Raw genomic sequence first — 21,473 nt, forward strand, 5'->3', positions numbered from 1 at the left:
ACATTAGGAATTTCTTTCTCTTCTTTTTTGAATCCTTCCAGTTATGAAATAAATAAATCATGGAGATGAAAAGTACAGCATAGGGAATATAGTCAATAACATTGTATAACTTTGTATGGGGACATTTGGTAACTGTACTTATTGTGGTGAGCATTGTGTAATGTATAGAATTGTCAATCAGTGTGTTGTGCATTTGAAACTAATATCAGACATTTTTTCAGTGACTATGAATACTAGATATAATGATAGGCACTGATAATACATAGAAGACAAATCACTGCTCTCTGGGATCTATATTTTAATAGGGAAATAATGAATGTAATTCAGTACAAAACAGTTGATGCGTTGCTATTTTAATAAACATATAATAAAATGTCTACTAGTAGCCCAACGTAGAGAGTTTTTGGAGGGAGTAGTCATAGCACAGTTGAACTGGATCTTGAAGAATGATTCACTAAATAGGTAAGAAGAATGGGAAAAAACACTCCAGGTAGAGAAAACCACCTGAATAAAGACATTGAGGTATTTAATGGCAAGGTATGTTTGGAAAAGAACAAAGTTCTTTGGAATATTTGTAGTACAGGATATAAGGGAGAATAGTAGGAAGAGGATGGAAGAGGTAGGGGATATATTCTGGAAAGTCTTGACGTTATGCAAATAATTTTTGAAAGTAGCAGAAGCCATTCAATACCTCCTGTTTTAACCTGATAATCAGTCTCATAAGTGTCACTGAAACTACTTAATAGTTGTCTCTAGCAATAAAAAAAAAAAAGTAAAATTCTGCCAGTGATAGTATGTTTATAACATAATTGTCTGTTGGGCATGCATGTACTCAACTATAGCATTTATTTATTCAGAAACAACAAAGGATCAATATATTCTTTAAAAAGTTTTTTTATTATGTTTATTTAGTTTTGAGAGAGAGGCAGCAGGGGAGGGGCAGAGAGAGAGAGAGAGGGAGATAGAGAATCCTAAGCAGGGTCGTCACTGTCAGTACAGAGCCCAATGTGGTGCTCAAATCCTCGAACCACGAGATCATGCATGACCTGAGCCAAAATCAAGAGTTGGGCACTTAGCTGACTGAGCCTCCCAGGTGCCCTATCAATATATTCTTAATAAGTAATTTTCCAGATAACTAAATCATTTAAGTGCCAGTATTTTATTTGCTATATTTTATACTAGTATTTCTACTATATGTTACTTCTTTTTGTTTTTATTTAAATTATAAATATATATTACAGGAATTATAAATTTACATTAAAGGAAATTTTGAAAAAAGGATAATCACCCTAAAACTTCTGGCTCTAACTTTGAGAATTCTGTTAATTTTTGCATAGCTCCTTTCAGTTTATCATTAAATGACTTATGTATATTTCTATATATACTTATGTATAATTCATATATCGTATGTACCTATAGTCATCAAGTCTACTTTCTATTTCCATTTAGTATTATGTCATAGACCTTTTCCTTGCTATCTAGTCAGCATAATTAGGATATTTATACAAGGCATAGGTAATATGGAGATAAGTCTGGAACTGGGAAGTGGGAAGGAATGAAGCCAGGAAATGTTACACAAAACTATGAAGTTCAGGGGCGCCTGGGTGGCTCAGTCAGTTGAGCGTCCGACTTCAGCTCAGGTCACGATCTCACGGCCCGTGAGTTCGAGCTCCGCGTCGGGCTCTGGGCTGATGGCTCGGAGCCTGGAGCCTGCTTCTGATTCTGTGTCTCCCTCTCTCTCTGCCCCTCCCCCGTTCATGCTCTGTCTCTCTCTGTCCCAAAAATAAATAAACGTAAAAAACAAAAACAAAAACAAAAACCATGAAGTTCATTTTTGCCTGGCAGCTGTTATGATAGCATGGCGTAAATAACCTCTTGGAACTGGTGATTGAGAATGTGACTGTAGGAGTGAATGCCTATTCTAAGCATGAGAAACACTTATTTACTAAGCAAGATAAATAACTGAGCCAAGGTAGAGGGACTCCTTACCTCTTAAGGTGGCTTTAATAGTAATATTATGTATTATCTTAATTTATATGATTAGGTAAAACTTGAATTTACTCCTTTAAATTACTTCCATAGAACAAACCTTTTTGGTTTATATTATGAAACTTATTAAGTCAATATTTAATAATTGCGTTTTAGTAATTTTAATATTTGGTTCTTCATTCTTTCTCTTGCTTCCAAGCAAATAACAGAAAATGTTTTTCTTACAGAAGTTTTCAAGGTCACCTACAGTTTCCAGAAGTGTTGATGTTCCTTCGATTCCTTCTTGTGGATGATCATATGGATATGATATTAATGAGGATGGCAGTATTATAAAACATTTTCCACCTGCTAGTGACAGCACACTAGGTCCAGCATACTATAAACCTCAATTTGTAAGTATGATGCATTTCCTATTAAAAATTGGAAGATTGTTTATAATTATGCATCTGTTAGTTAATGTAACACTAACTGCAGTAATAAATAGACCCTCAAATGTCAGTGGCTTAACTTAACGGAAATTCTTTTTTTCCTCACTCACATGAGTGTTCCTTGTGGACAAGAGACTTTCCTCTATGTAGAGATTCAGGGAGGCATGCTTATTCCATTTGTTACTTTCATCATCAAAGGGCTTCGGTTCATCTGTATCCAGCTGGCAGAAGGGGAAAATCACACTGCTAGTGGGAGGATTTTGTGGCCAAATCTGGGTATTAAAGTTCAGTTACATGGCCATACTTAACTTCCAAGGAGGCTGGTAAATATAGTCTAACTATATCTAGGAAGAAGAGGAAACAGGTTTCACTTACTAGAAGTCTCTGCTACAATGTATAATCATATGCGATACATAGATATTCTTTTCCTGAATTTGAAAGGGAAATGAGAATTTTTATACTAAAGGAATTTGAATCTGATAGTGTAATCATTATTTATTCCACAAATGGTTGTTAAAAAAGGTAAGGAACTTTTCTTTAATTACAAGACTGAAGTACATAGTGCTTTGGACCTGCTGTATTTTTATACTTTTATGAAATCTGGAAGAATAATCCTTATGAGGAAAATGACCAAAATTAAGCATAGACTTGAGGAGAGGCTGAAGAGAGAGACACCTTGGGTGAAGAACGGGTATTCTCAGATTTGGCTTGACTCTTACTCTCAATACTCTATAGTTTTTTGTTTGTATATGTGTCCATCTTTGGGCTTAGGGCCAAATACCTTTAGAAACCATTTGGTTTGTGGCTATACTGGGGCATTTTGGGTCTTAGATACTTTGAATTGTGAAAAGTTTTTTTAAAATATATTAATTATAATTTATATAATTACACACAGAATAGTACAAACATAATAACAGATACCCATGAATGCAAACTGGTGCAGCCACTGTGGAAAACAGTATAGAGGTTCCTTAAAAAGTTAAAAGTAGAATCACCCTATGATCCAGTAATTGCATTAGTAGGTATTTACCCCCAAAATACAAAAACACTAATTCAAAGGGATACATGCACCTCATGTTTATAGCAGCATTATTTACAATAGCCAAATTATGTAAGCAGCCCAAGTATCCATTGATAGATGAATAGATAAAGAAGATATATATATATATATATATATATATATATATATATATATGCGCAATAGAATAGTATTCAGCTATAAAAAAGAATGTAATCTTGTCATTTGCTGTAACATGGATGGAACTAGAGAGTATAATGCTACATTAAGTAAGCCAGAGAAAGGAAAATACCATATGATTTCACTTGTGGAATTTAAGAAACAAAAAATGAGTGAAGGGGAAAAAAAGGGAGTGATAAACTAAGAAACTGACTCTGCACTTGATCTTAGCCCAAAGGCTGAGAAGCAGTGAGAAACAGACTCTGAACTGTAGAGAACAAACTGGTGGTTACCAGAGGGGAGGAGGTCAGTGGGATGATGGGTGAAATTGACAATGGGGATTAAGGAGTGTGCTTGTCACCCTCCTGGGTGGTTTAGTCAGTTAAGCGGCTGACTTCAGTTCAGGTCATGATCTCATGGTTCGTGGGTTCGAGCCCTGCATCAGGCTCTGTGCTGACAGCTCAGAGACTGGAGCCTGCTTCGGATTCTGTGTCTCCCTCTCTCTCTGTCCCTCCCCTTCTCGTGCTCTGTCTCTCTCTGTGTCTCAAAAATAAATAAATGTTAAAAAAAAATTAAAAAAAAAAGGAGTGCACTTGCCATGATGAACAGTGGGTGATGTATGGAATTGTGGAATCACTGTACACCTGAAACTAATATAACACTGTATGTTGATTTTACTGAAACTAAAATGAAGTAAACAAAAATAACAGATACTCATGGAGGACCCACCATCACATATAACATAGTAACATTAAACATAATTACCCAGTTTCCCTCCTTCCATTCTTTTTCCTTTGCCAAAGTAAACACTGAATCTATATTACATACATGAATAACAATATATATTGTGTGATTTAAAAATTTTAAGTAAATGGTATCATCTGGTATGTAGGCTGCTTGTTTTTTGACTTAATGTTATTAACCATGTGGATCTAATTCATTTATTGTTCTCAGTTAGTACTTTTTAAAATTTTTTATTTGGGGGCAGGTAGAGAAGGGCGGAGGGAGAGAGAGAGAGAATGTTAAGCAGTTTCCATGCTCAGTGTGGAGCCTGACATGGGGCTCAATCCCACGACCGTGGGATCATGACTGACCCCAAATCAAGTGTTGGATGCTCAATCAACTGAGCCACCCAGGTGCCCCATTACTTTTCTTTAAAAAAAAAAAATTAAATTTTGAAATATTTTCAGACTGATAGAAAAGTTACAAGAATAATCCAATTACCATATAACTTGCTCAGATTCTGCAGTTAACATTTTATCACATTTGCTTTATCAGTTTTTCTTCCTATATATTTATATTATTATTTTTATCAAAGAATTGGAGGGCACATTTAAGACATGATGTCCCTTTACTCTTAAATACTTCAATGTATATTTCCTAAGAACAAGACATTCTCTTTTATAACCACAATGTAATTATCAAAAGTAGGAAGTTTTCATTCACATAATACTAATATCTGATCTACAGATTTAAAATAAATGCTAATGATCTCAATGATATCTTTTTTTTTTAAATAATTTTATTCTGGAGTCAAATCTGGTATTACACATTGCCATTAGTTGTCGTGTCTCTTCAGATTCCTTTAATTTAGCACAGTTCTTTAGTCTTTCTTTGTCAGTTGTAACCTTGAGTTTTTGTAGAGTACAGCCTAGTTATTTTGTAGAATATTTCTTAATTTGGGATTTGTGCATATTCACATGATTAGAGTAAGTTTATATTTTGGCAGGAGTACTACAAAAGTGATGTTTCCTTCTCAGGCACAGGATGTCTGCTTATCCCAAGATTGGTGATGTTAACTTGAGGTGATGTCTTTCAGTTTTATCTACTGTAAAGTTACCATTTTTTTTTTTAAATTATAGATGTTTTGTGGGAGTTACTTTAAGGATAGATATTATTTTCTTCATCACACTCACTAGTTTAATATCCTTTGATGGTGCCTAAATTAATTTTACTGTGTTTATCAAATGGTGTTTTTTTTTTTTTTTTAGTGTTTATTTATTTATTTTTAACGTTTTATTTATTTTTGAGACAGAGACAGAGCATGAACGGGGGAGGGGCAGAGAGAGAGGGAGACACAGAATCGGAAGCAGGCTCCAGGCTCTGAGCCATCAGCCCAGAGCCCGACGCGGGGCTCGAACCCATGAAGCGCGAGATCGTGACCTGAGCTGAAGTCGGCCGCTTAACCGACTGAGCCACCCAGGCGCCCCGTGTTTATTTATTTTTGAGAGAGATGAGAGACAGAGTGTGAGTGGGGGAGGGACAAAGAGAGAGGGAGACACAGAATCCGAAGCAGGCTCCAGGCTCTGAGCTGTCAGCACACAGCTCCATGGGGGGCTGGAACTCACAAACTGGGAGATCATGACCTGAGCTGAATTTGGATGCTTAACTGACTGAGCCACCCAGGTACTCCTCAAATGGTGGTTTTATAACTCCATCTTTCCTTTAACATTTATTTGTTGGCACTTTATTATGAAGAAGAGCTTTATCTTTCCTATTTATATCGGTATAGATTAATGAATTCCTGTTTTACTCAAAGAGTTACAATTTATTACTGTCATTATTTATTTTGAGGTTTAAATTACCTCAGATTTGATCCTTAGGAGTCCTTTTAAGCTATTCCTAGTGTCTTTTTGACATGTCCTTATCATTCTTTTAGCATTTCTTTACCTTGTGGCACAATAAGATGTTTCAGGTACACTTATTTTTTTTTTCCCTGCCCCAGCTTTGGAATCAGACATTTCTTTAAGGAACCCTCCTACTTCCATTTAGTAGAGAATGGTATTTCAAAACAAGATCAGTATACTATGTACATGCATTGCTAATGAGGTGTCACTGCTCCAGGCCATCAGTCGATGAGTTAGAGATTCATACTTACTTTTTATTGATCTTTATATTAAAAACTTTGAGTTTATGCTGATACCTGATTTTGATAACTATGTTGTGGTTATAAAAGAGAATGTCTTGTTCTTAGGAAATTCCAGTCTAGTACCACAGATTTGTTCTAGGCTTTCCTTTTCCATATTTGAGAAACTTATCATTCCATTATTCTCAATATATTTATTTGCTTAATCCTGTAAAACACTCAAAGGAATTTCGTAGTTAACCCATCACTGCAAAAACAGAGTTGACAAAGTACAAAGCTCTTACCTGTAGGTGACCGTGAGGCTCTATACAGGCAGGAAGTGAAGACTAAGGCAGACTTATAAACTGTGTATTTCAACATTGAAGGTGTGCCCCAACACATGCAAAGAGTACCTCTGCAGAGGTTGGAGACTTATTGGTTCAAGGCATTTAAAGAAATGCCTTGTCCAACCTTGGTCCAACCATTACCTGACCACTCACTAACCAGGCTGGGACTTCAGTAGATACATTATGACAAAGAATACAGAATCTGTAGATAGTCTAGGAAAATCACTAGCCAAACAACAACAAACCTTTAGGTGGCAGGGAGAGATTCTGATTTTCAGTGTTGCAATATTTTATTATCTAAAACATGCAATTTTCAACAAAAAATTCTGAGAGATACAAAGAACAAAAAAATATGGCCCATATGTAGGAAAAGAAGCAATGGATAGAAACTGTTCTTGAGGAAGCCAGTATGTTGGACTTATTAGACGAAGTTGTTAAATCAGCTATTTTAAATATATTCAAAGAAATAAAGGAAGGTATGTCTAAAGAACTAAGAACTAAAGGAAAATATAAGAACAGTGTTTCACCAAGTAGAATATATCAATAAAAAGTTAGAAATTATAGAAAGAAATCAAATAGAAATTCTAGAATTGAAAAAGACAGTTATGAAAATGAATATTTGCTAGAGGGATTCAGTAATGGATTTGAACTGACAGAAGAAGGAATTAGCAAACCTGAGGACAAATCAATTGATACTGTGCAGTCTGACAAAAGAGAAAAGAATGAAGAAAGATTAACATAGCCTTAGAGACTTTGGAACACCATCAAGCATAGCAACATATGCCTAATGGAAGTCTCAGGATGAAAGAAGAAAAAGGAGTGGAGAGAATATTTGAAGAAGTAATGACTAAAAACACCCCAAATTCGATGAAAAATATTTATCTACACATAAAAGAAGCTCAATGAATTCCAAACAGGATAAATGTAAAGAGATATATTACAGTCAAACTGTTGAAAGCCAAAGACAAAGAGAAATAGTCAAAGGAACAAGAGAAGGGACAAGGAATTCCCCAATAAAATTAACAACTGACTTACTAGAAACTATGGAGGCCAGAAGGCAGTGGGATGATAGCCTTAAAGTGCTGAAAAAAAATCAAGAATTCTATTCTTTGAAACTGAAGGTGAAATTAGGACATTCCCAGACCAACAGGAACTGATAGAATTTCTCTCTGGTATTTCTCCTAAAGAAAATACTAGAGGCAGTCCTTCAGGCTGAAATGAAAGGTTATTAGAGAGTAATTTAAGTCCACACAAAGAAATAACAATGATAATGGTAAATGCATAAGCCAGTATTATTTAATTTTTAGCTTGTGACTCCTCTGATTCCTACTGATTATGGAACATAGTAAAAATGATAACATTTTATATTCAAATATAGATGTTTTAAGACCTCATGGACAGCTTCATGCTTTGGAATGAGGTTACCTCTGGAAATATGGAGAATAAGGACATTGTGAGTTAAAGATGTGTCTCTTATTCTCACCTTGAGATTTCCCATTTATTTCTGACTATGGGTCTTTTGTCCCATGAGTATTTTGCTCTCTCAATGCCATACCTGGTTTTTTAGGCATTCACTATCCCATCATCCTGTTAATAATGTCAAAATAATTAGTCTTCATCAACAGAGAGTACCAGTATCCTAGATATTTGAGGAAGATGCTTAGAAGAACAATGGAGATAAATATTGTAAAAATTGCTGTGAAATTAATGGAAGTCCTGTGGTTTAATAGCAGTATATGCTGTCCAAGGTAAAAAGTTATGAGAGGTAGTGTAATGGAGTATACTGCCTGGGTTTGTTTCTTCACTTTACCACTTAAGAGTTATTTGTTCTTGGCCAGGTTACTTAAACTTTTTTTCACAATAATGATAGATCCTTGGCCTTAGCTTAAACAGTTCTCTGATTTCTGTTTATATCTTAAGATGGTTATTCTTTTTTAAAAATTATACTATATGTATATGTACACTATATATATAGTATGTATATATATATGATATGTATATATGGTATGTATACATATATGGTATATAAATATGGTATATAGATATATATGGTATGTATATATATACATACACACACACACACACACACACACACACACACACACACACTATTTCTTTGTTTTGGAATAATATATCATCTATTCGAAGACCAAAATCATGCCTCCAAGCTTACCTAGATGTACAAAACCTTTTCCACATATGACTAAACATTACTTTTACATGTAAAATTTATTTCTTATTTTTCCAGAAAAAAAAAACCCAACATGTTCCTATAGACTACTATGAAATTGATACTGTAGTAATGTTCATTTAGGTCTTACCCGATTTCTGTTAATTCTATATATCTCCTTAGCTACTTTTTGAGATAATATAATATATGGACTCAGTTTCTAGATGTATTAATAGAAAATTAAGAAAAATAATCCAATAGATGTGTAATTATTGTGATTCTTCCCTGATGTGGTGAATAACATCTGCTGAAGATATTTTACATAGCATTTAAATAGAGAAGAAATACTGAAATTAAGAGTTATATAAGATTCTAGCCAACAAATGATACATTTTAGCTGCATATATAATCAGTAAAGAAAAATTGTATGTATAAATTACTTTGTGTAATATTTGAATTATAAAATTTAGGTTCTCTCTCTCTGTCTCTCTCTAACATTTGAATTATAAAATATAGGTTCTCTATTTCTCTCTCCCTTTTTAAGAAAAGTCCAGGTAACCATTAGAAGTCTACTTTCCAGAAGTGGATTTCACAAGCTTGAAATTTCAAACGTTTGTGGTTGGAATTATGGCATTGACATTTGCTAATGATAACATGCTGGGAAATACCTATGTGCTGCCATGCTGGAGAGCAGTCCATTAGTGTTTGAATTGATGCACTTTGGGACTTTTAATTCTTCACAAATCCTATTTCCATACTTAATTATGGAAAAGATGTGGTGGAAAAGTTGCATAGCCCCTTCTTCATACATTTTATTGTCAATGGGAGTGGCAGTTAGTAATTCTTCTTCAAGTTATATTACAACATTCACTTAAAATAATGCAGCTCCATGCTGAGTTTGCTTCAATTAAGTCATATTTTATTTGCTAATGATTTTCCAAGTTGACAATGACCTTGAAATTGGTATTGTCAACACTTCTTGACATAAAGAGAGTATGATTTAGAGTTAAGAGTGCATCAATTTATTTTTCATTTTCTGTGTTGCGTTTTTAAGAGGCTTTTAAATTAAATTTCAGATTGAACATTTACCTGAGTAACCTCCACAGTCAGAGGTTAGTGAATTAAGTAGTTGTCAATTCACATGGTTTAGGTGAAATGAATGTTAGTATATATACAGGAAAAGGATTTTGCTAATGTGTTGAATGGTGAATATGCACATGTGTGCATAATCTTCCCTTCTACTGGACAAAATCAGAACAGTGGAAATTAACCTGAAGAAAGCTTCTTAGACATAATTCTGCTCAAGGTTTTGAAGTGCCATGTTAAAAGAATTAATATAAAACTCTAACATGTATTTTTAGGCTTTAAAAATGTGATGTAAGATGATTTATCAAAATGCTGTCTTACAATATTGATATTTAAAAAATCTATAGGCTTGGGGCGCCTGGGTGACTCAGTCGGTTAAGCATCCGACTTCGGCTCACGTCATGATCTCGCGGTTTGTGAGTTCGAGCTCTGTGTTGGGCTCTGTGCTGACAGCTCGGAGCCTGGAACCTGCTTTGATTCTGTGTCTCCCTCTCTCTCTTTCTGCCCCTCCCCTGCTCATACTCTGTCTCTCAAAAATGAATAAAATCTATAGGCTATAGTAAATAAAAATGGATATGCTCCTGCCTGAAATATATAAAACATCTAGCATACCTAAAATGGCTATATTATATTAGAACAGAGTTCTACATTTGTGTGCTTCACTTCTTATTATGCCAAAAATCTGCACAATTATGAAACTTGACTTAATTTCTAAGTAGAAATAAAGTACAGAACAAATGGAGAAATTACGCTTTTTCTGTCTGCAAAACCATATATGTACTTTGAAATTTATGGCTATATTAGGTAATTGCATGTGAAAGATGGTCTAGAACACGTACTTTAGCAAAAGAAAGTGTTGTGTGGCTTGCCATTCTTCCTTTTCCTGAAGCTCTGTAGGGTGCAGCAGTCTTTGGAGTTGTCACTGGCCTGAAGGAACAGGCTGCTTTTCAGCTCCTCTAGGGGATGCCGCAGTTTCTTCCAGCATTCCTCTACTACCATCTGTGGCTCTGCTGGACGTGTTAGTCTGTGCCGTTTTTCTATGCTGTTCTGCTAGGTATTATAGCATTTGTGTCTGCAGCCAGATCCAAAGCCTTTGCATGGTCTGACTGCCTTATTCCCTTTTGTGTTACACTCAGGAGTGCCAAATCAGTGTGTACTCTATGTGTTACAGAGATTGGTGGGATAGCTCTTCCCATTTTTATTCATATCTCTGTTCCTTCTAGTACTGACAAAGATCTGGGCTTGAGAATTATGGATCGGCTAGAAAGCGTACTTATGACTGTAATAATAGTAATAATATCATCTTACTTTGATTTAGTGCTTTATAGTGTTATAGCTTCATAGCGTGTTAAAGCTGAACATCCATAGTGAAGATGAGAAATCTTTGGATGGTCTGACTGCCTTATTCCCTTTTGTGTTATACTCAGGAGTGCCAAAGCAATATATACTTTCTATATATGTATGTATGTATGTACTCTGTATGTATACTCTCTTCTATTTGTGTTGTAATTCATTAGAAGGGATCTATGCATTAATAATCTAAGTACATTGAGATCAGAATATTTCTTGTGGAAATAAGGATTAATCCTTTTTTATTTATACAACCAGTTTTTCCAGACTTGATTGGATTGTGAATACTAAAGAGAGTCACAGCTTTGCTAATAGCTCAAATATAAGTATGTTGTCTCCTCCTAATGATGGTAGAGGTCCTCTAGCCTTCTGCAAACTTCTCCTTTCCCGGTGTTTCTGGGAGTCCTCAGGAGGCTGTCTGGACCATGCTCCCTGACAAGTCTATTTCCACGGAGACAGCTGCTGTTCCACCAGGCTCTTCAGTCTCTTGCCAGATGGTGCTCTCTGCTGGGCGTTTGTACCATTGTACTTGATCACAGCTAAAGTGCGTGATGAGCTGGGGTGAGGTTGGGGGGATAATGTTCTTCTGTCTTTGTGTTATACTGTGTTAGAGGGGTCTAAAAGTATCGCTCAGTTTTACCAGTGTTTAATGAAAGAGGTCTTTTAGATTTTTATCATAGCCTCTTTGTACCCCACAGGACACTTGCATAAATCCAGTGGGGACTGTTAGTTAGGTGGTGAATTCAGTCAACAGAAAATATTCAGTATTTAGCATTGCTACTCTTTTGACAGTACGAATTTCTTACTGGGTGAGAGTCATTATGATTAGTTACTTCCTATAGGATTTGTTTTCACATTTGCCTTCTGGTTGGTTTGCCCATTCAGTTCACCAGACATTTCAAGACATGTCTGCATCCTACTTAGAAATAATTATTAACTCTGTTTCTTTACCCTTGGCTCCAACATCCTCTACTACCCCCAAGCAAGGAACAGACAAGGGAAATCAAGTAAGGGAAACCTGTAGAGAAACTGTAGTTCAATTTCTCTTTGTGATTGCATCTATAAAAAGAATCAGCAAAGGTCCCATTTCACTTTATGGAAGCATCAAAATTCTGTCAGAGATTGTCTTGGCCCCTATTTTTTAATTCTTGAAGATCTGGTGGGTGTGGAAGGGACAGTTTAGTTTTATTGTGTTTGTATTATACAACATGTGAGGGTTAGTGATTAATGGTAAGTCCTAGGGAGTAAAAGGCATTTTGACATAGTAGGGAATTTTAGTGCTGTACCAGGTTCTTTTTGGATTTTGTTGTGGTGTCCTGAAGCTTTCTGGAGTGGTGCCTCTGTAAATAGAAAGTGTGTCCTCCTTGGAGGCAATGGCTGTGCTTCCAATTTATTTTCAACCATGTATGCCAAGAATAGAGTGGTGTTAACATTGTCTTTCATCACTTCACGTAATGGCTCTGGCACAAATCTCAAAGGGTGCAAGGAATTTCGAGAATTGCTCCCACCACCCGAGTCCATCCTTATCTCTAGTTTCTGTCTCTTTGGGATCATCAAAAGCTTCAGAGGAGGTTCTTTTCATATACAATAAGTTCCTTTTCTAGTTATAGTCTCTGCTGTGCCATATTTCCCAGAAATTCATTGAAGTTTTGGCATGTGAATAACACTTTCTCTTAGTTTCTAGCATTGATAATTTGTGTCTATTTTATACACTCCTTTTGAAGTTTTAGTAGGAGTTGGGCAGATGTGGGGTTTGATTCACCATTTTGAACTGGAATTACACTTTCCATCTCTAATAGTGCTATTTATTTCATTAATGATTATTTACTTATCAATTATGATTATCATGAAATCATTATGATTTATCATTAATGATTATTTATATATCAATTATGATAATTGACAGAGGTTGGTCTAACTATTCTAGAAGAGTAATAGTCACGTAGAAGGGGTGACACTGTTTTATGTAGTTAACCTACAAGTTTATTATGGGGATTTTATTTTTTTATGTGTATATAAGTTAGAGTATTTATCCAAGCTTATTTTAAAGGTATGTTTTTACAAATATGAATTAAAAAATAGAGTTTACCTTTTACCATTGGTTAAAAAATGATTTAAAAAATTCTTAAGTGATTGCTCAATTTAGAATATATTAGGTCAACAAAAAAGAATTTCTGTAAGAGAGATTACTGTTCTTATGTTATATTTTATTATTTTATTCATTTCTAATGAAAGCAGATCCTTTAACTTCTCTAAAGTGAACTTTTCAGGGTCATGCTTAATTTTGACATTTATTGGGGCACCTGGTAGCTCACTCGGTTAAGCGTCCGACTTCGGCTCAGGTCATGATCTCCCATTCTTGAGTTCAAGCCCTCCGTAGGGCTCTGTGCTGACAGCTCAGAGCCTGGAGCCTGCTTCAGATTCTGTGTCTCCCTCTCTCTGACCCTCCCCCACTATGCTCTGTCTCTCTCTGTGTCTCAAAAATAAATAAAAACATTTAAAAAATAAAAAAAAATAAAAGTGGCTGTTCATCAGCTTGATTTTAAAAAATTGACATTACAGGGGATGCAAAGGAAACATGATGGTTGATTTCTCATATCACAAATAATTTCTGTAGTGTTAAAGAACTGATTTGGACCTCAAGCATTGAGAAAATGAACCGGGCGTAGTGTTTAATTTGTTTGTCATGTGTTTGTTACTTTTTGAAAAGTTTACATGAATAGATTATAGTTTTAAATACCAGGTAATTAGAAATTCTCTAATATCTGTGATACTTGAGTTTGAATTTACTTTCTTGAAATTAATTTCTATTTAATTAAGATCATTTTTAACAGACTTTCTATTCCCTAAATCATACAGTTCTGCCCCATCCTCACTTTGTTAAACAATGAGAAGCTCATCTTTATTGCCCTTAAGGTTTTAGATTGCTTCGTGCACTGCCAAGACAAAGCCGTTCATATTGATTGAGGATATACTAAAGCTAGACATACTTTTCCCCTAGAGTCTTGGCTGAGTCAGGAGTGGGATGGGGCACAGCGGCAATAAACTTAGGTTGAAGGAGACTTTAGCATTTGTTAGTGGAACCCCCTTGACTAAGGCTGTCCTTGTTTTAGATTTAGACCCAAATAAAATGAAACATTGTTTCACGACTCTTTTAAACTATGTCTCATGTTCACCTTCTTAATTTTTTTTAAGGATTTTGCCAATGCAACTTTGAAATATAAGGGGATACATTTTGGCAACTCTTTGGGAAGACTCCAGTTTCCTATGAAGTCAGGGCCTGGTCCTGGGCAGTATGATATAGTCCAGTAAGTAAAAGAAATATGCTTTTAATGTAGTTCTTGACTGGAAAGTATTCTAATAATTTAGGACAGGCTGTTATGAAAGGACAAATCAGTATGAAAAACTCCAAGAAGTATTATATTTTGGAATAGGCTATATGAAAACTATTGCTTTTTTTGCGAGCCAGATCCTGTGTTACCTGCTTTACATGTATTACCTCATTTAATCATTGCAAGTCTCTTCGTAGTCACTGTTATACATATTTATCACTGAAAAATGCAAGGGTCAAAAAATAATTAACATTTAAGATCATGAGGCTGTTAAGTGACAGAGCTAGACTTTAACTGAGGTCTGTTTGTAATTGTACAGCCCATGTGTCTGAGTACTAAAATATGGACAGAAGATCAGAGAAAATATAAAAGAAGATGACTCAGTATTTATCTTGTCCCTGGCTCTGGTGTCCATTCTTCTGACTAAATGATAGATTTATAAACCATTCTCCTTGGAGGTGGGGGGTGGCAGGGTCAGAGCCATAGCATCAGATTGAAAGTTATATTTGTGAAGTTTAAGAAATGCATTTCCGGACAAATAAGTCTTTCTATCTTTATTCTCTCCTCCTACAGTAAGGCCTTAGACATGTGTACATGGAAGGGAAAATTGAGAAACAATACTATGTTGTTCTCAGAACCTGTCACCTGCTTTCATCATTAAAAATTTTAAATAGGATCCAGCTTATCTGCCTGATTTTTTCTCTCATAGAATGAGTTTTCTTCTAAGAAGTCCCACAGTGATTACCTATCTAACTAGTTTCCTACACAGATTTAGACTCATCTATATGCCAGTGGTGGATGTAGCTTAGGCTCTCTTGCTTGGACTCCCTTGCTAATGTTCATTCATTGAACAAACATTGTTTGAATTCTTGCTATGTGCTAGTACTAAACATAGTAACTGAGAGTTAAAAGAATAAAACATGGTTCTTGTTATGGGGAATTTATACCTGTTCTCTTTTCTTTTTCATTTTTTTCACTCTCCTAATATAGGAGGTACATCTTGTACTTTTATTCTTTTAGTAGTTACATGAGAACTTTAATATGTACATTTAGCTTAATGGGGTCTAAACTTAAAATCTTTGTCATTCTTCCAAACAAAACAAAGTCTGTGAAATGGTTTTACTAACTCTGCTCATCCCCTTGACATATGCTTTTGTTATTCAGTATCCTAATCTTGTCTTTTTTCTTCCATTTTGGCTAATTTGCTTATCTGTCTGTCTGTTTAATCTGTCTGTCTGCCTGCTTGCTTTGCCTACTTTCTCATCAGTTTTATTGAGGTTTAATTAACATGAAGCAAAATTAACCTTTTCAAAGGTATGTGGTTCTCTGATGATTGCTTTCTTTCCATTTCACTACACTTCTGACTAAATACTTCAGGCATAACCAGGACTCTGTCTAACCGTGTTGCTCTGATTTTGCTTGGTAGTTTTTCCTGTTTCTTTTGTTTCTTGAATTATCGCCCACTCCCATTCTAATTACTGGCTTTGTAATGTTACTTTCTCTTTGAGCTTTTTTTATTTCCTGCATTTCTTCTTCCATTTACATTTTTCACTTTTGCTTGTAGGAATGTACTCATATAGATTGCATTCCAGACTGCTTCAGTTATGTCACCATTTCCATAATTTGTCTGCTCTTTGGTGTTGCTGCCTTCACTGTACCTTTTAGTTGGAATTGTCTTGGTTCCTTCTGGTAACTGACATTTCTACCCTTTTTTAACTTTTTTTTTTTTTTTTTTTTTTTTTTCTTACTTTTTTGCTTTATTGATCAAGTGAGAATTGTTCTGGGAGATCTGATATAGTATAAAAGTGGAGATACTTGGTCATTGAATTGTAAATGGAAAGACAAACTTCTAGGTCTCTTTTTGGGAAAGACACCAACCTAAATGATATGTGATCTTTCTGATCTCCCAAATATAAATTTGATAATCCATACAACTATTTGAGGTTTTGAAAACAAGTTAATTTGTTGAATTTCATGTGAAAAGAATCAACAAAGTGAGCATTTACCAGTGAACTGAGATGTTAAATGTATATTTAAATCATAGCAATGTCAAAGAAAATAATTGCAATTATGTGACTTAAACATTTGTTTTTATATTTTTCTATTAATCTGTTTTTGAAAATGCTTATGTTCAGTATAGTTCATTAGAAATGTTTAATATGAGGTTTTTTTTGGATGTTCTGTTTAAGAAATGGAGAAAACAGTATAGTCAGTATAGCTATTAAATAATAATTCTTGTAATAATAATAGCTAATGGCTACTGTGTACTTATGGGCCATGTATGGCATTAAACACTTCACCTATATTATCCACTTTAATCATTACAATCTTGAGAATTGGTTGTTACTATTTCCAATTAGGTGAAGAATCTACTTTGAAGATTAGAGAAGTAAGATGATTTGTGTAAGGTCACACAGCTAATAGATAACAATGCTAGGATTCACATCAGGATGTCTGATTCTGAAGCTTGTGGGCTCCTAATCACTGTTTACTTAGTTTCTTATTCTTTCTTGAGGTTGTGGTTTCAGAGAAAAATCTTCAGAGAAAAATAAAGCTTTCTCTTTTGTTTTCAAAGGTCTTTATGCCTTTTTTAAAATTTTGTGCTATAAATAGCATAGAACTTTACCCTCTCATTTTAGTTGAGATATCAGGGGATTTGAAATTTGAAAGATGTTTTCTGTTAAATGGAATTCACGGGAAAACATTTTTGGTAACTTTTTATTTAAGCTCTGGATAAAAATGAGCAAACAAACCCTAAACCAAACAAACCTCTGGACATAAATCCTACATCCTATTTTTTTATTTGGTGTAATTATTAGTATAGGTTTATTATAATGCTCTGAATTGGAAAATGCAGAACTAACCAACATAACCAGATTATCTTTTTTTTTTTTTTTTTTTTTTTTTTTGGTGAGAGAGAGAGAGAGAATGAGCAGGGGAGGGGCAGAGAAAGGAGAGAGAGAATCTCTCTAGGGCTCCATCTCACAACCTTGAGATCATGACCTGAGCTGAAATCAGGAGTCGGACACCTAACTGACTGAGCCACCCAGGCACCCCAATGCCCAGATAATCTTATTGCTGCATCTGATTTTTAAAAAATTGTTTTTAATGTTTATTTATTTTTGAGAGAGAGAGAGAGAGAGAGAGAGAGAGAGAGGCGTGAGTGGGAGACGGGCAGAGAGAGAAGGAGGAGACACAGAATCCAAAGCAGGCTCCAGGCTCTGAGCTGTCAGCACAGAGCCTGACTCAGGGCTTGAACTCACGAACCATGAGATCATGACCTGAGCCAAAGTCAGTCGCTTAACTGACTGAGCCACCCAGGCTCCCCCTACGTTTTTAAAAAATGTTTATTTTATTTTTTGAGAGAGAGTGAGAGAGAAAGGGGGAGGGACACAGAGAGAGAGGGACAGGCGGTCTGAAGCGGGTTCTGTGCTGGCAGCAGAGAGCCTGATGCAGGACTTGAACTCATGAACTGCAAGGTCATAATCTGAGCTGAAATTGGGCGCTTAACTGACTGAGCCACCCAGGCTCCTCATTATTGCATACGTTTTAAGCAGGAAACGTTAGTGTAAAAGTATTCTCTTTGCTTAAGTAAATAATTATGTATTTGCAATTGAGAGTTCCTCAGTTTCTTTCTGACTTTTCTAAAGGAAAAAGACACCTCATTATGAAAATATTAATATCAAGAAAGATCAACAGCAAAATCATTGCTCATATCTCCCACGATTTTATGAAGTAATAATACAGCAGGAGGAAAAAAAGGTAAGTTGAAATGTAGCTAGTTCATCTACTTTCTATGTTTTAAGATCATTGACTCTGATAATTACAAGGTTAGAGTAGTCTTTGGATTTATCATGCCTGGTAGTTAGTTGTTATTCAGTGAATATTGCTGAAGGAACTATACTTAAAATCTCCAAGTGATTACCATCTCTGCTTGATCACCTCTTGTGATAAAGAACTCACTAGCCCTAAGGTTTATTGTTTCACTAGTGGACAACTCTGTTTCTTACAATTTCCTTTTTAAACTGACCTAAACTTGCCTGCTTTCTGCCTACTTTTTCTTCCTCTTCCTATGCTTTCTTTTTAGTCTTTTTCTAGTAAGGATAAAAGTTCTAACTATTTTTGACTATTCTTATTATTTAACTTCATGATAGTTTATTTTCCTTTGAAGTTGTCTAGGGATCTTCTTAAAGTAGTTTGTAAGTCTCCTCTCTGTCTCTCTTTTTAATCTGATACTAGAACTAAGCATAATATTCTTGGTATGGTCTGATTTGTACATGGGATTTTCATCCTCCTTCTGGATAGTATATATTTATTAATATAAAACCCAAAATTCCATTACATTTTTTTTGTAGCTATGCTTCAGTTTACTTATTTAGAAATTGTAGGCAAATAAAGCCCTGGAACTTTTTTTTCCTCTTCAGTATATTTTTTATATTTAAACATAAAAACTTGAATGATGGACTATTACATAGACATAAAAAAGGATGAGATCTTGCTGTTTGCAACAACCTGGTTGGACGTAGAGAATATTCTACTAAGTGAAATAAATCAGACTGAGAAAGAGAAATATTGTGTGATTTCACTCATATGTGGAGTTTAAAAGAACAGAACAAATGGCTAGACAAATAAGCAGAAAGCAGAATCAGACCTATAAATGTGTAGAACAAACTGATGGTTGCCAGAGGAAAGGAGTGGAGGGGGTTGACAGGGAGTGGGAGATACAGGTTTATAGTTATGGAATGAATAAGTCATGAGAATAAAGGGGACAGAAAGGGAGTATAGTTAGTGATATTGTAATAGTGTTATATGGTGACACATGGTAGCTACACTTGTAGCAAGCATAGCATAATGTATCGAGCAATTGAATCACTACGGTGTACATCTGAAACTAATGTAACATTATGTATTAACTATACTCAAGTAAAAAATTTTAAAAAAACTTTGAAGAGTATAGAATAAAAATTTTTAAATGAACCCATTTAGAGTAAGGATAAATAAATGATTCACAGCTGAAAAATCAATAACTATTTCAATAAGAATTTTCTCTGCATTTGATTTCCTTAGTCTTCCCCTGAATATCAATCAGCAATGAAAAGTATTGTTTCTAGAAATGAAAAGACATGATAATAGAATAATATAATTGTTTTTATAGGATTACAATTATAAATCTCAAACAGGATAAAAAGTGTATAATTTGGAATCATGAGAGATAATGGTCTGTAGTTTTCTATATTTGTAATTTTTTTTCTGGTTTTGGTATTAGGGTTATGGTGGTTTCATAGAATGAGAGGAAGTATTCCCTTTGCTTCTATCCTCTGAAAGAGTTTGTAGAGAATTGATCTAAGTTGTTCCTTTAATGTTTGGTAAAATTCACCAGTGAATCCATCTGGGCTTGGTGCTTTCTTTTCTTAGGAAGGTTATTAATTATGGATTCAATTTTTAAAATAGACATATGCCTATTCAGATCATCTATTTTTTCTTGTGTGAGTTTGAAAGCTTGAGTCTTTTCAAGGAATTGGTCCATTTTATCAGGCTTATCAAATGTATGAGCATAGAGTTCATAATGTTCCTTTATTCTTTTAATGTTTGTGAGATCTGTAGTGATGTTCTTTCCTTCATTTCTGATATCAGTAATTTGTGCCCTCTCTCTTTTTTTCTTAGTTTGTCTGGCTAGAGACTTATAGATTTGATTGATATTTTTAAAGACCAACTTTTGTTTTCATTATTTTTCATTTATTTTTAATATTATTGATTTCTGCTCTAATTCTACTTATTTCTTTCCTTTTACCTACTTTCAGTTTAATTTGTTTTTTTAAGTTTTCCTAAGATGGGAACTTAGATTTTCATATATACTTTCATTGCTATTAATGATGTCAATTATATCTAGTTTATTGATATTGATGATATTATTGATTGCAACTATGTCCTTATTGATTTTATGCCTGCCTGAGAAAGGGGTGTTGAAGTCTTGAAGTGTGATATTTCTATTTGCAGATCTATTGGTTTTTGCCCCATTTAGTTTGCTGCATTGTTGTTAGACACATACACGTTAAAAATTGTCTTCTTGGAGAAGTGGCCTCTTTATAATTATGTAATGATCTTCTTTAGCCCTGATAACCTTCCTTGCTTTGAAATCTGTACTGTCTGAAATTACACCTAGTCATGCTTTCCTTTGATTAGTGTTAGCATGGTGTGTTTTTCTCCATTTGCTTTTAATTTATAGATATAGATATAGATATAGATATAGATATAGATATAGATATAGATATATAATATCTGTTTTTTAATTGGTAAATTTAGACCATTTACATTCAAGGATCTTTGATATAGTTGGATTAATATCTACTACATTTGTTACTATTTTCTATTTGATGCCCTTGTTTTTTGCTCCTATTTTTCTCATTCATTCTTTTTCCGCCTTTTGTGGTTCTCATCTCTTCTTGCCTTCTGTTTTCTTTATTCATTAGAGCCCTTAGCCTAGTAATCCTACTTGTTTTAAGTTTCACATCTGGTGATGGTACTCTTCCTGTCATGTCTGGCTCTGATGCTTGCCCTGTGTCTTCTAATTTTTTTTAATATTTGTTGTAATTTATTCTTAATAACTAGATGTCTTAGTCTGTTTGGGTTGCTATAATAGAATATCACAGATGGGGTAGCTTATAAATAAGAGAAATTTATTCCTTATAGCTCCGGGAGTCTGGGAAGTCCCAAGATGAAGGTGGCAACAGATTCAGTTCTGTTGAGAG

At 34.6% G+C, this 21,473-nt stretch overlaps 1 protein-coding gene across 1 annotated transcript in view; it reads left to right on the top strand.

Moving 5' to 3' along the window:
* The window catches only part of STPG2 (sperm tail PG-rich repeat containing 2), a 614,041-nt gene that overhangs the window by 17,533 nt on the left and 575,035 nt on the right, over window positions 1–21,473 (top strand). Inside the window, 3 exon segments of the mRNA XM_042984154.1 lie at window positions 2,217–2,381; window positions 14,588–14,700; window positions 18,375–18,486. Of these exon segments, the coding sequence (XP_042840088.1) occupies window positions 2,217–2,381; window positions 14,588–14,700; window positions 18,375–18,486 (390 nt within the window).

The sequence above is a fragment of the Panthera tigris genome, chromosome B1, assembly GCF_018350195.1.
Source record: "Panthera tigris isolate Pti1 chromosome B1, P.tigris_Pti1_mat1.1, whole genome shotgun sequence".
Taxonomy (NCBI): Eukaryota; Metazoa; Chordata; class Mammalia; order Carnivora; family Felidae; genus Panthera; species Panthera tigris.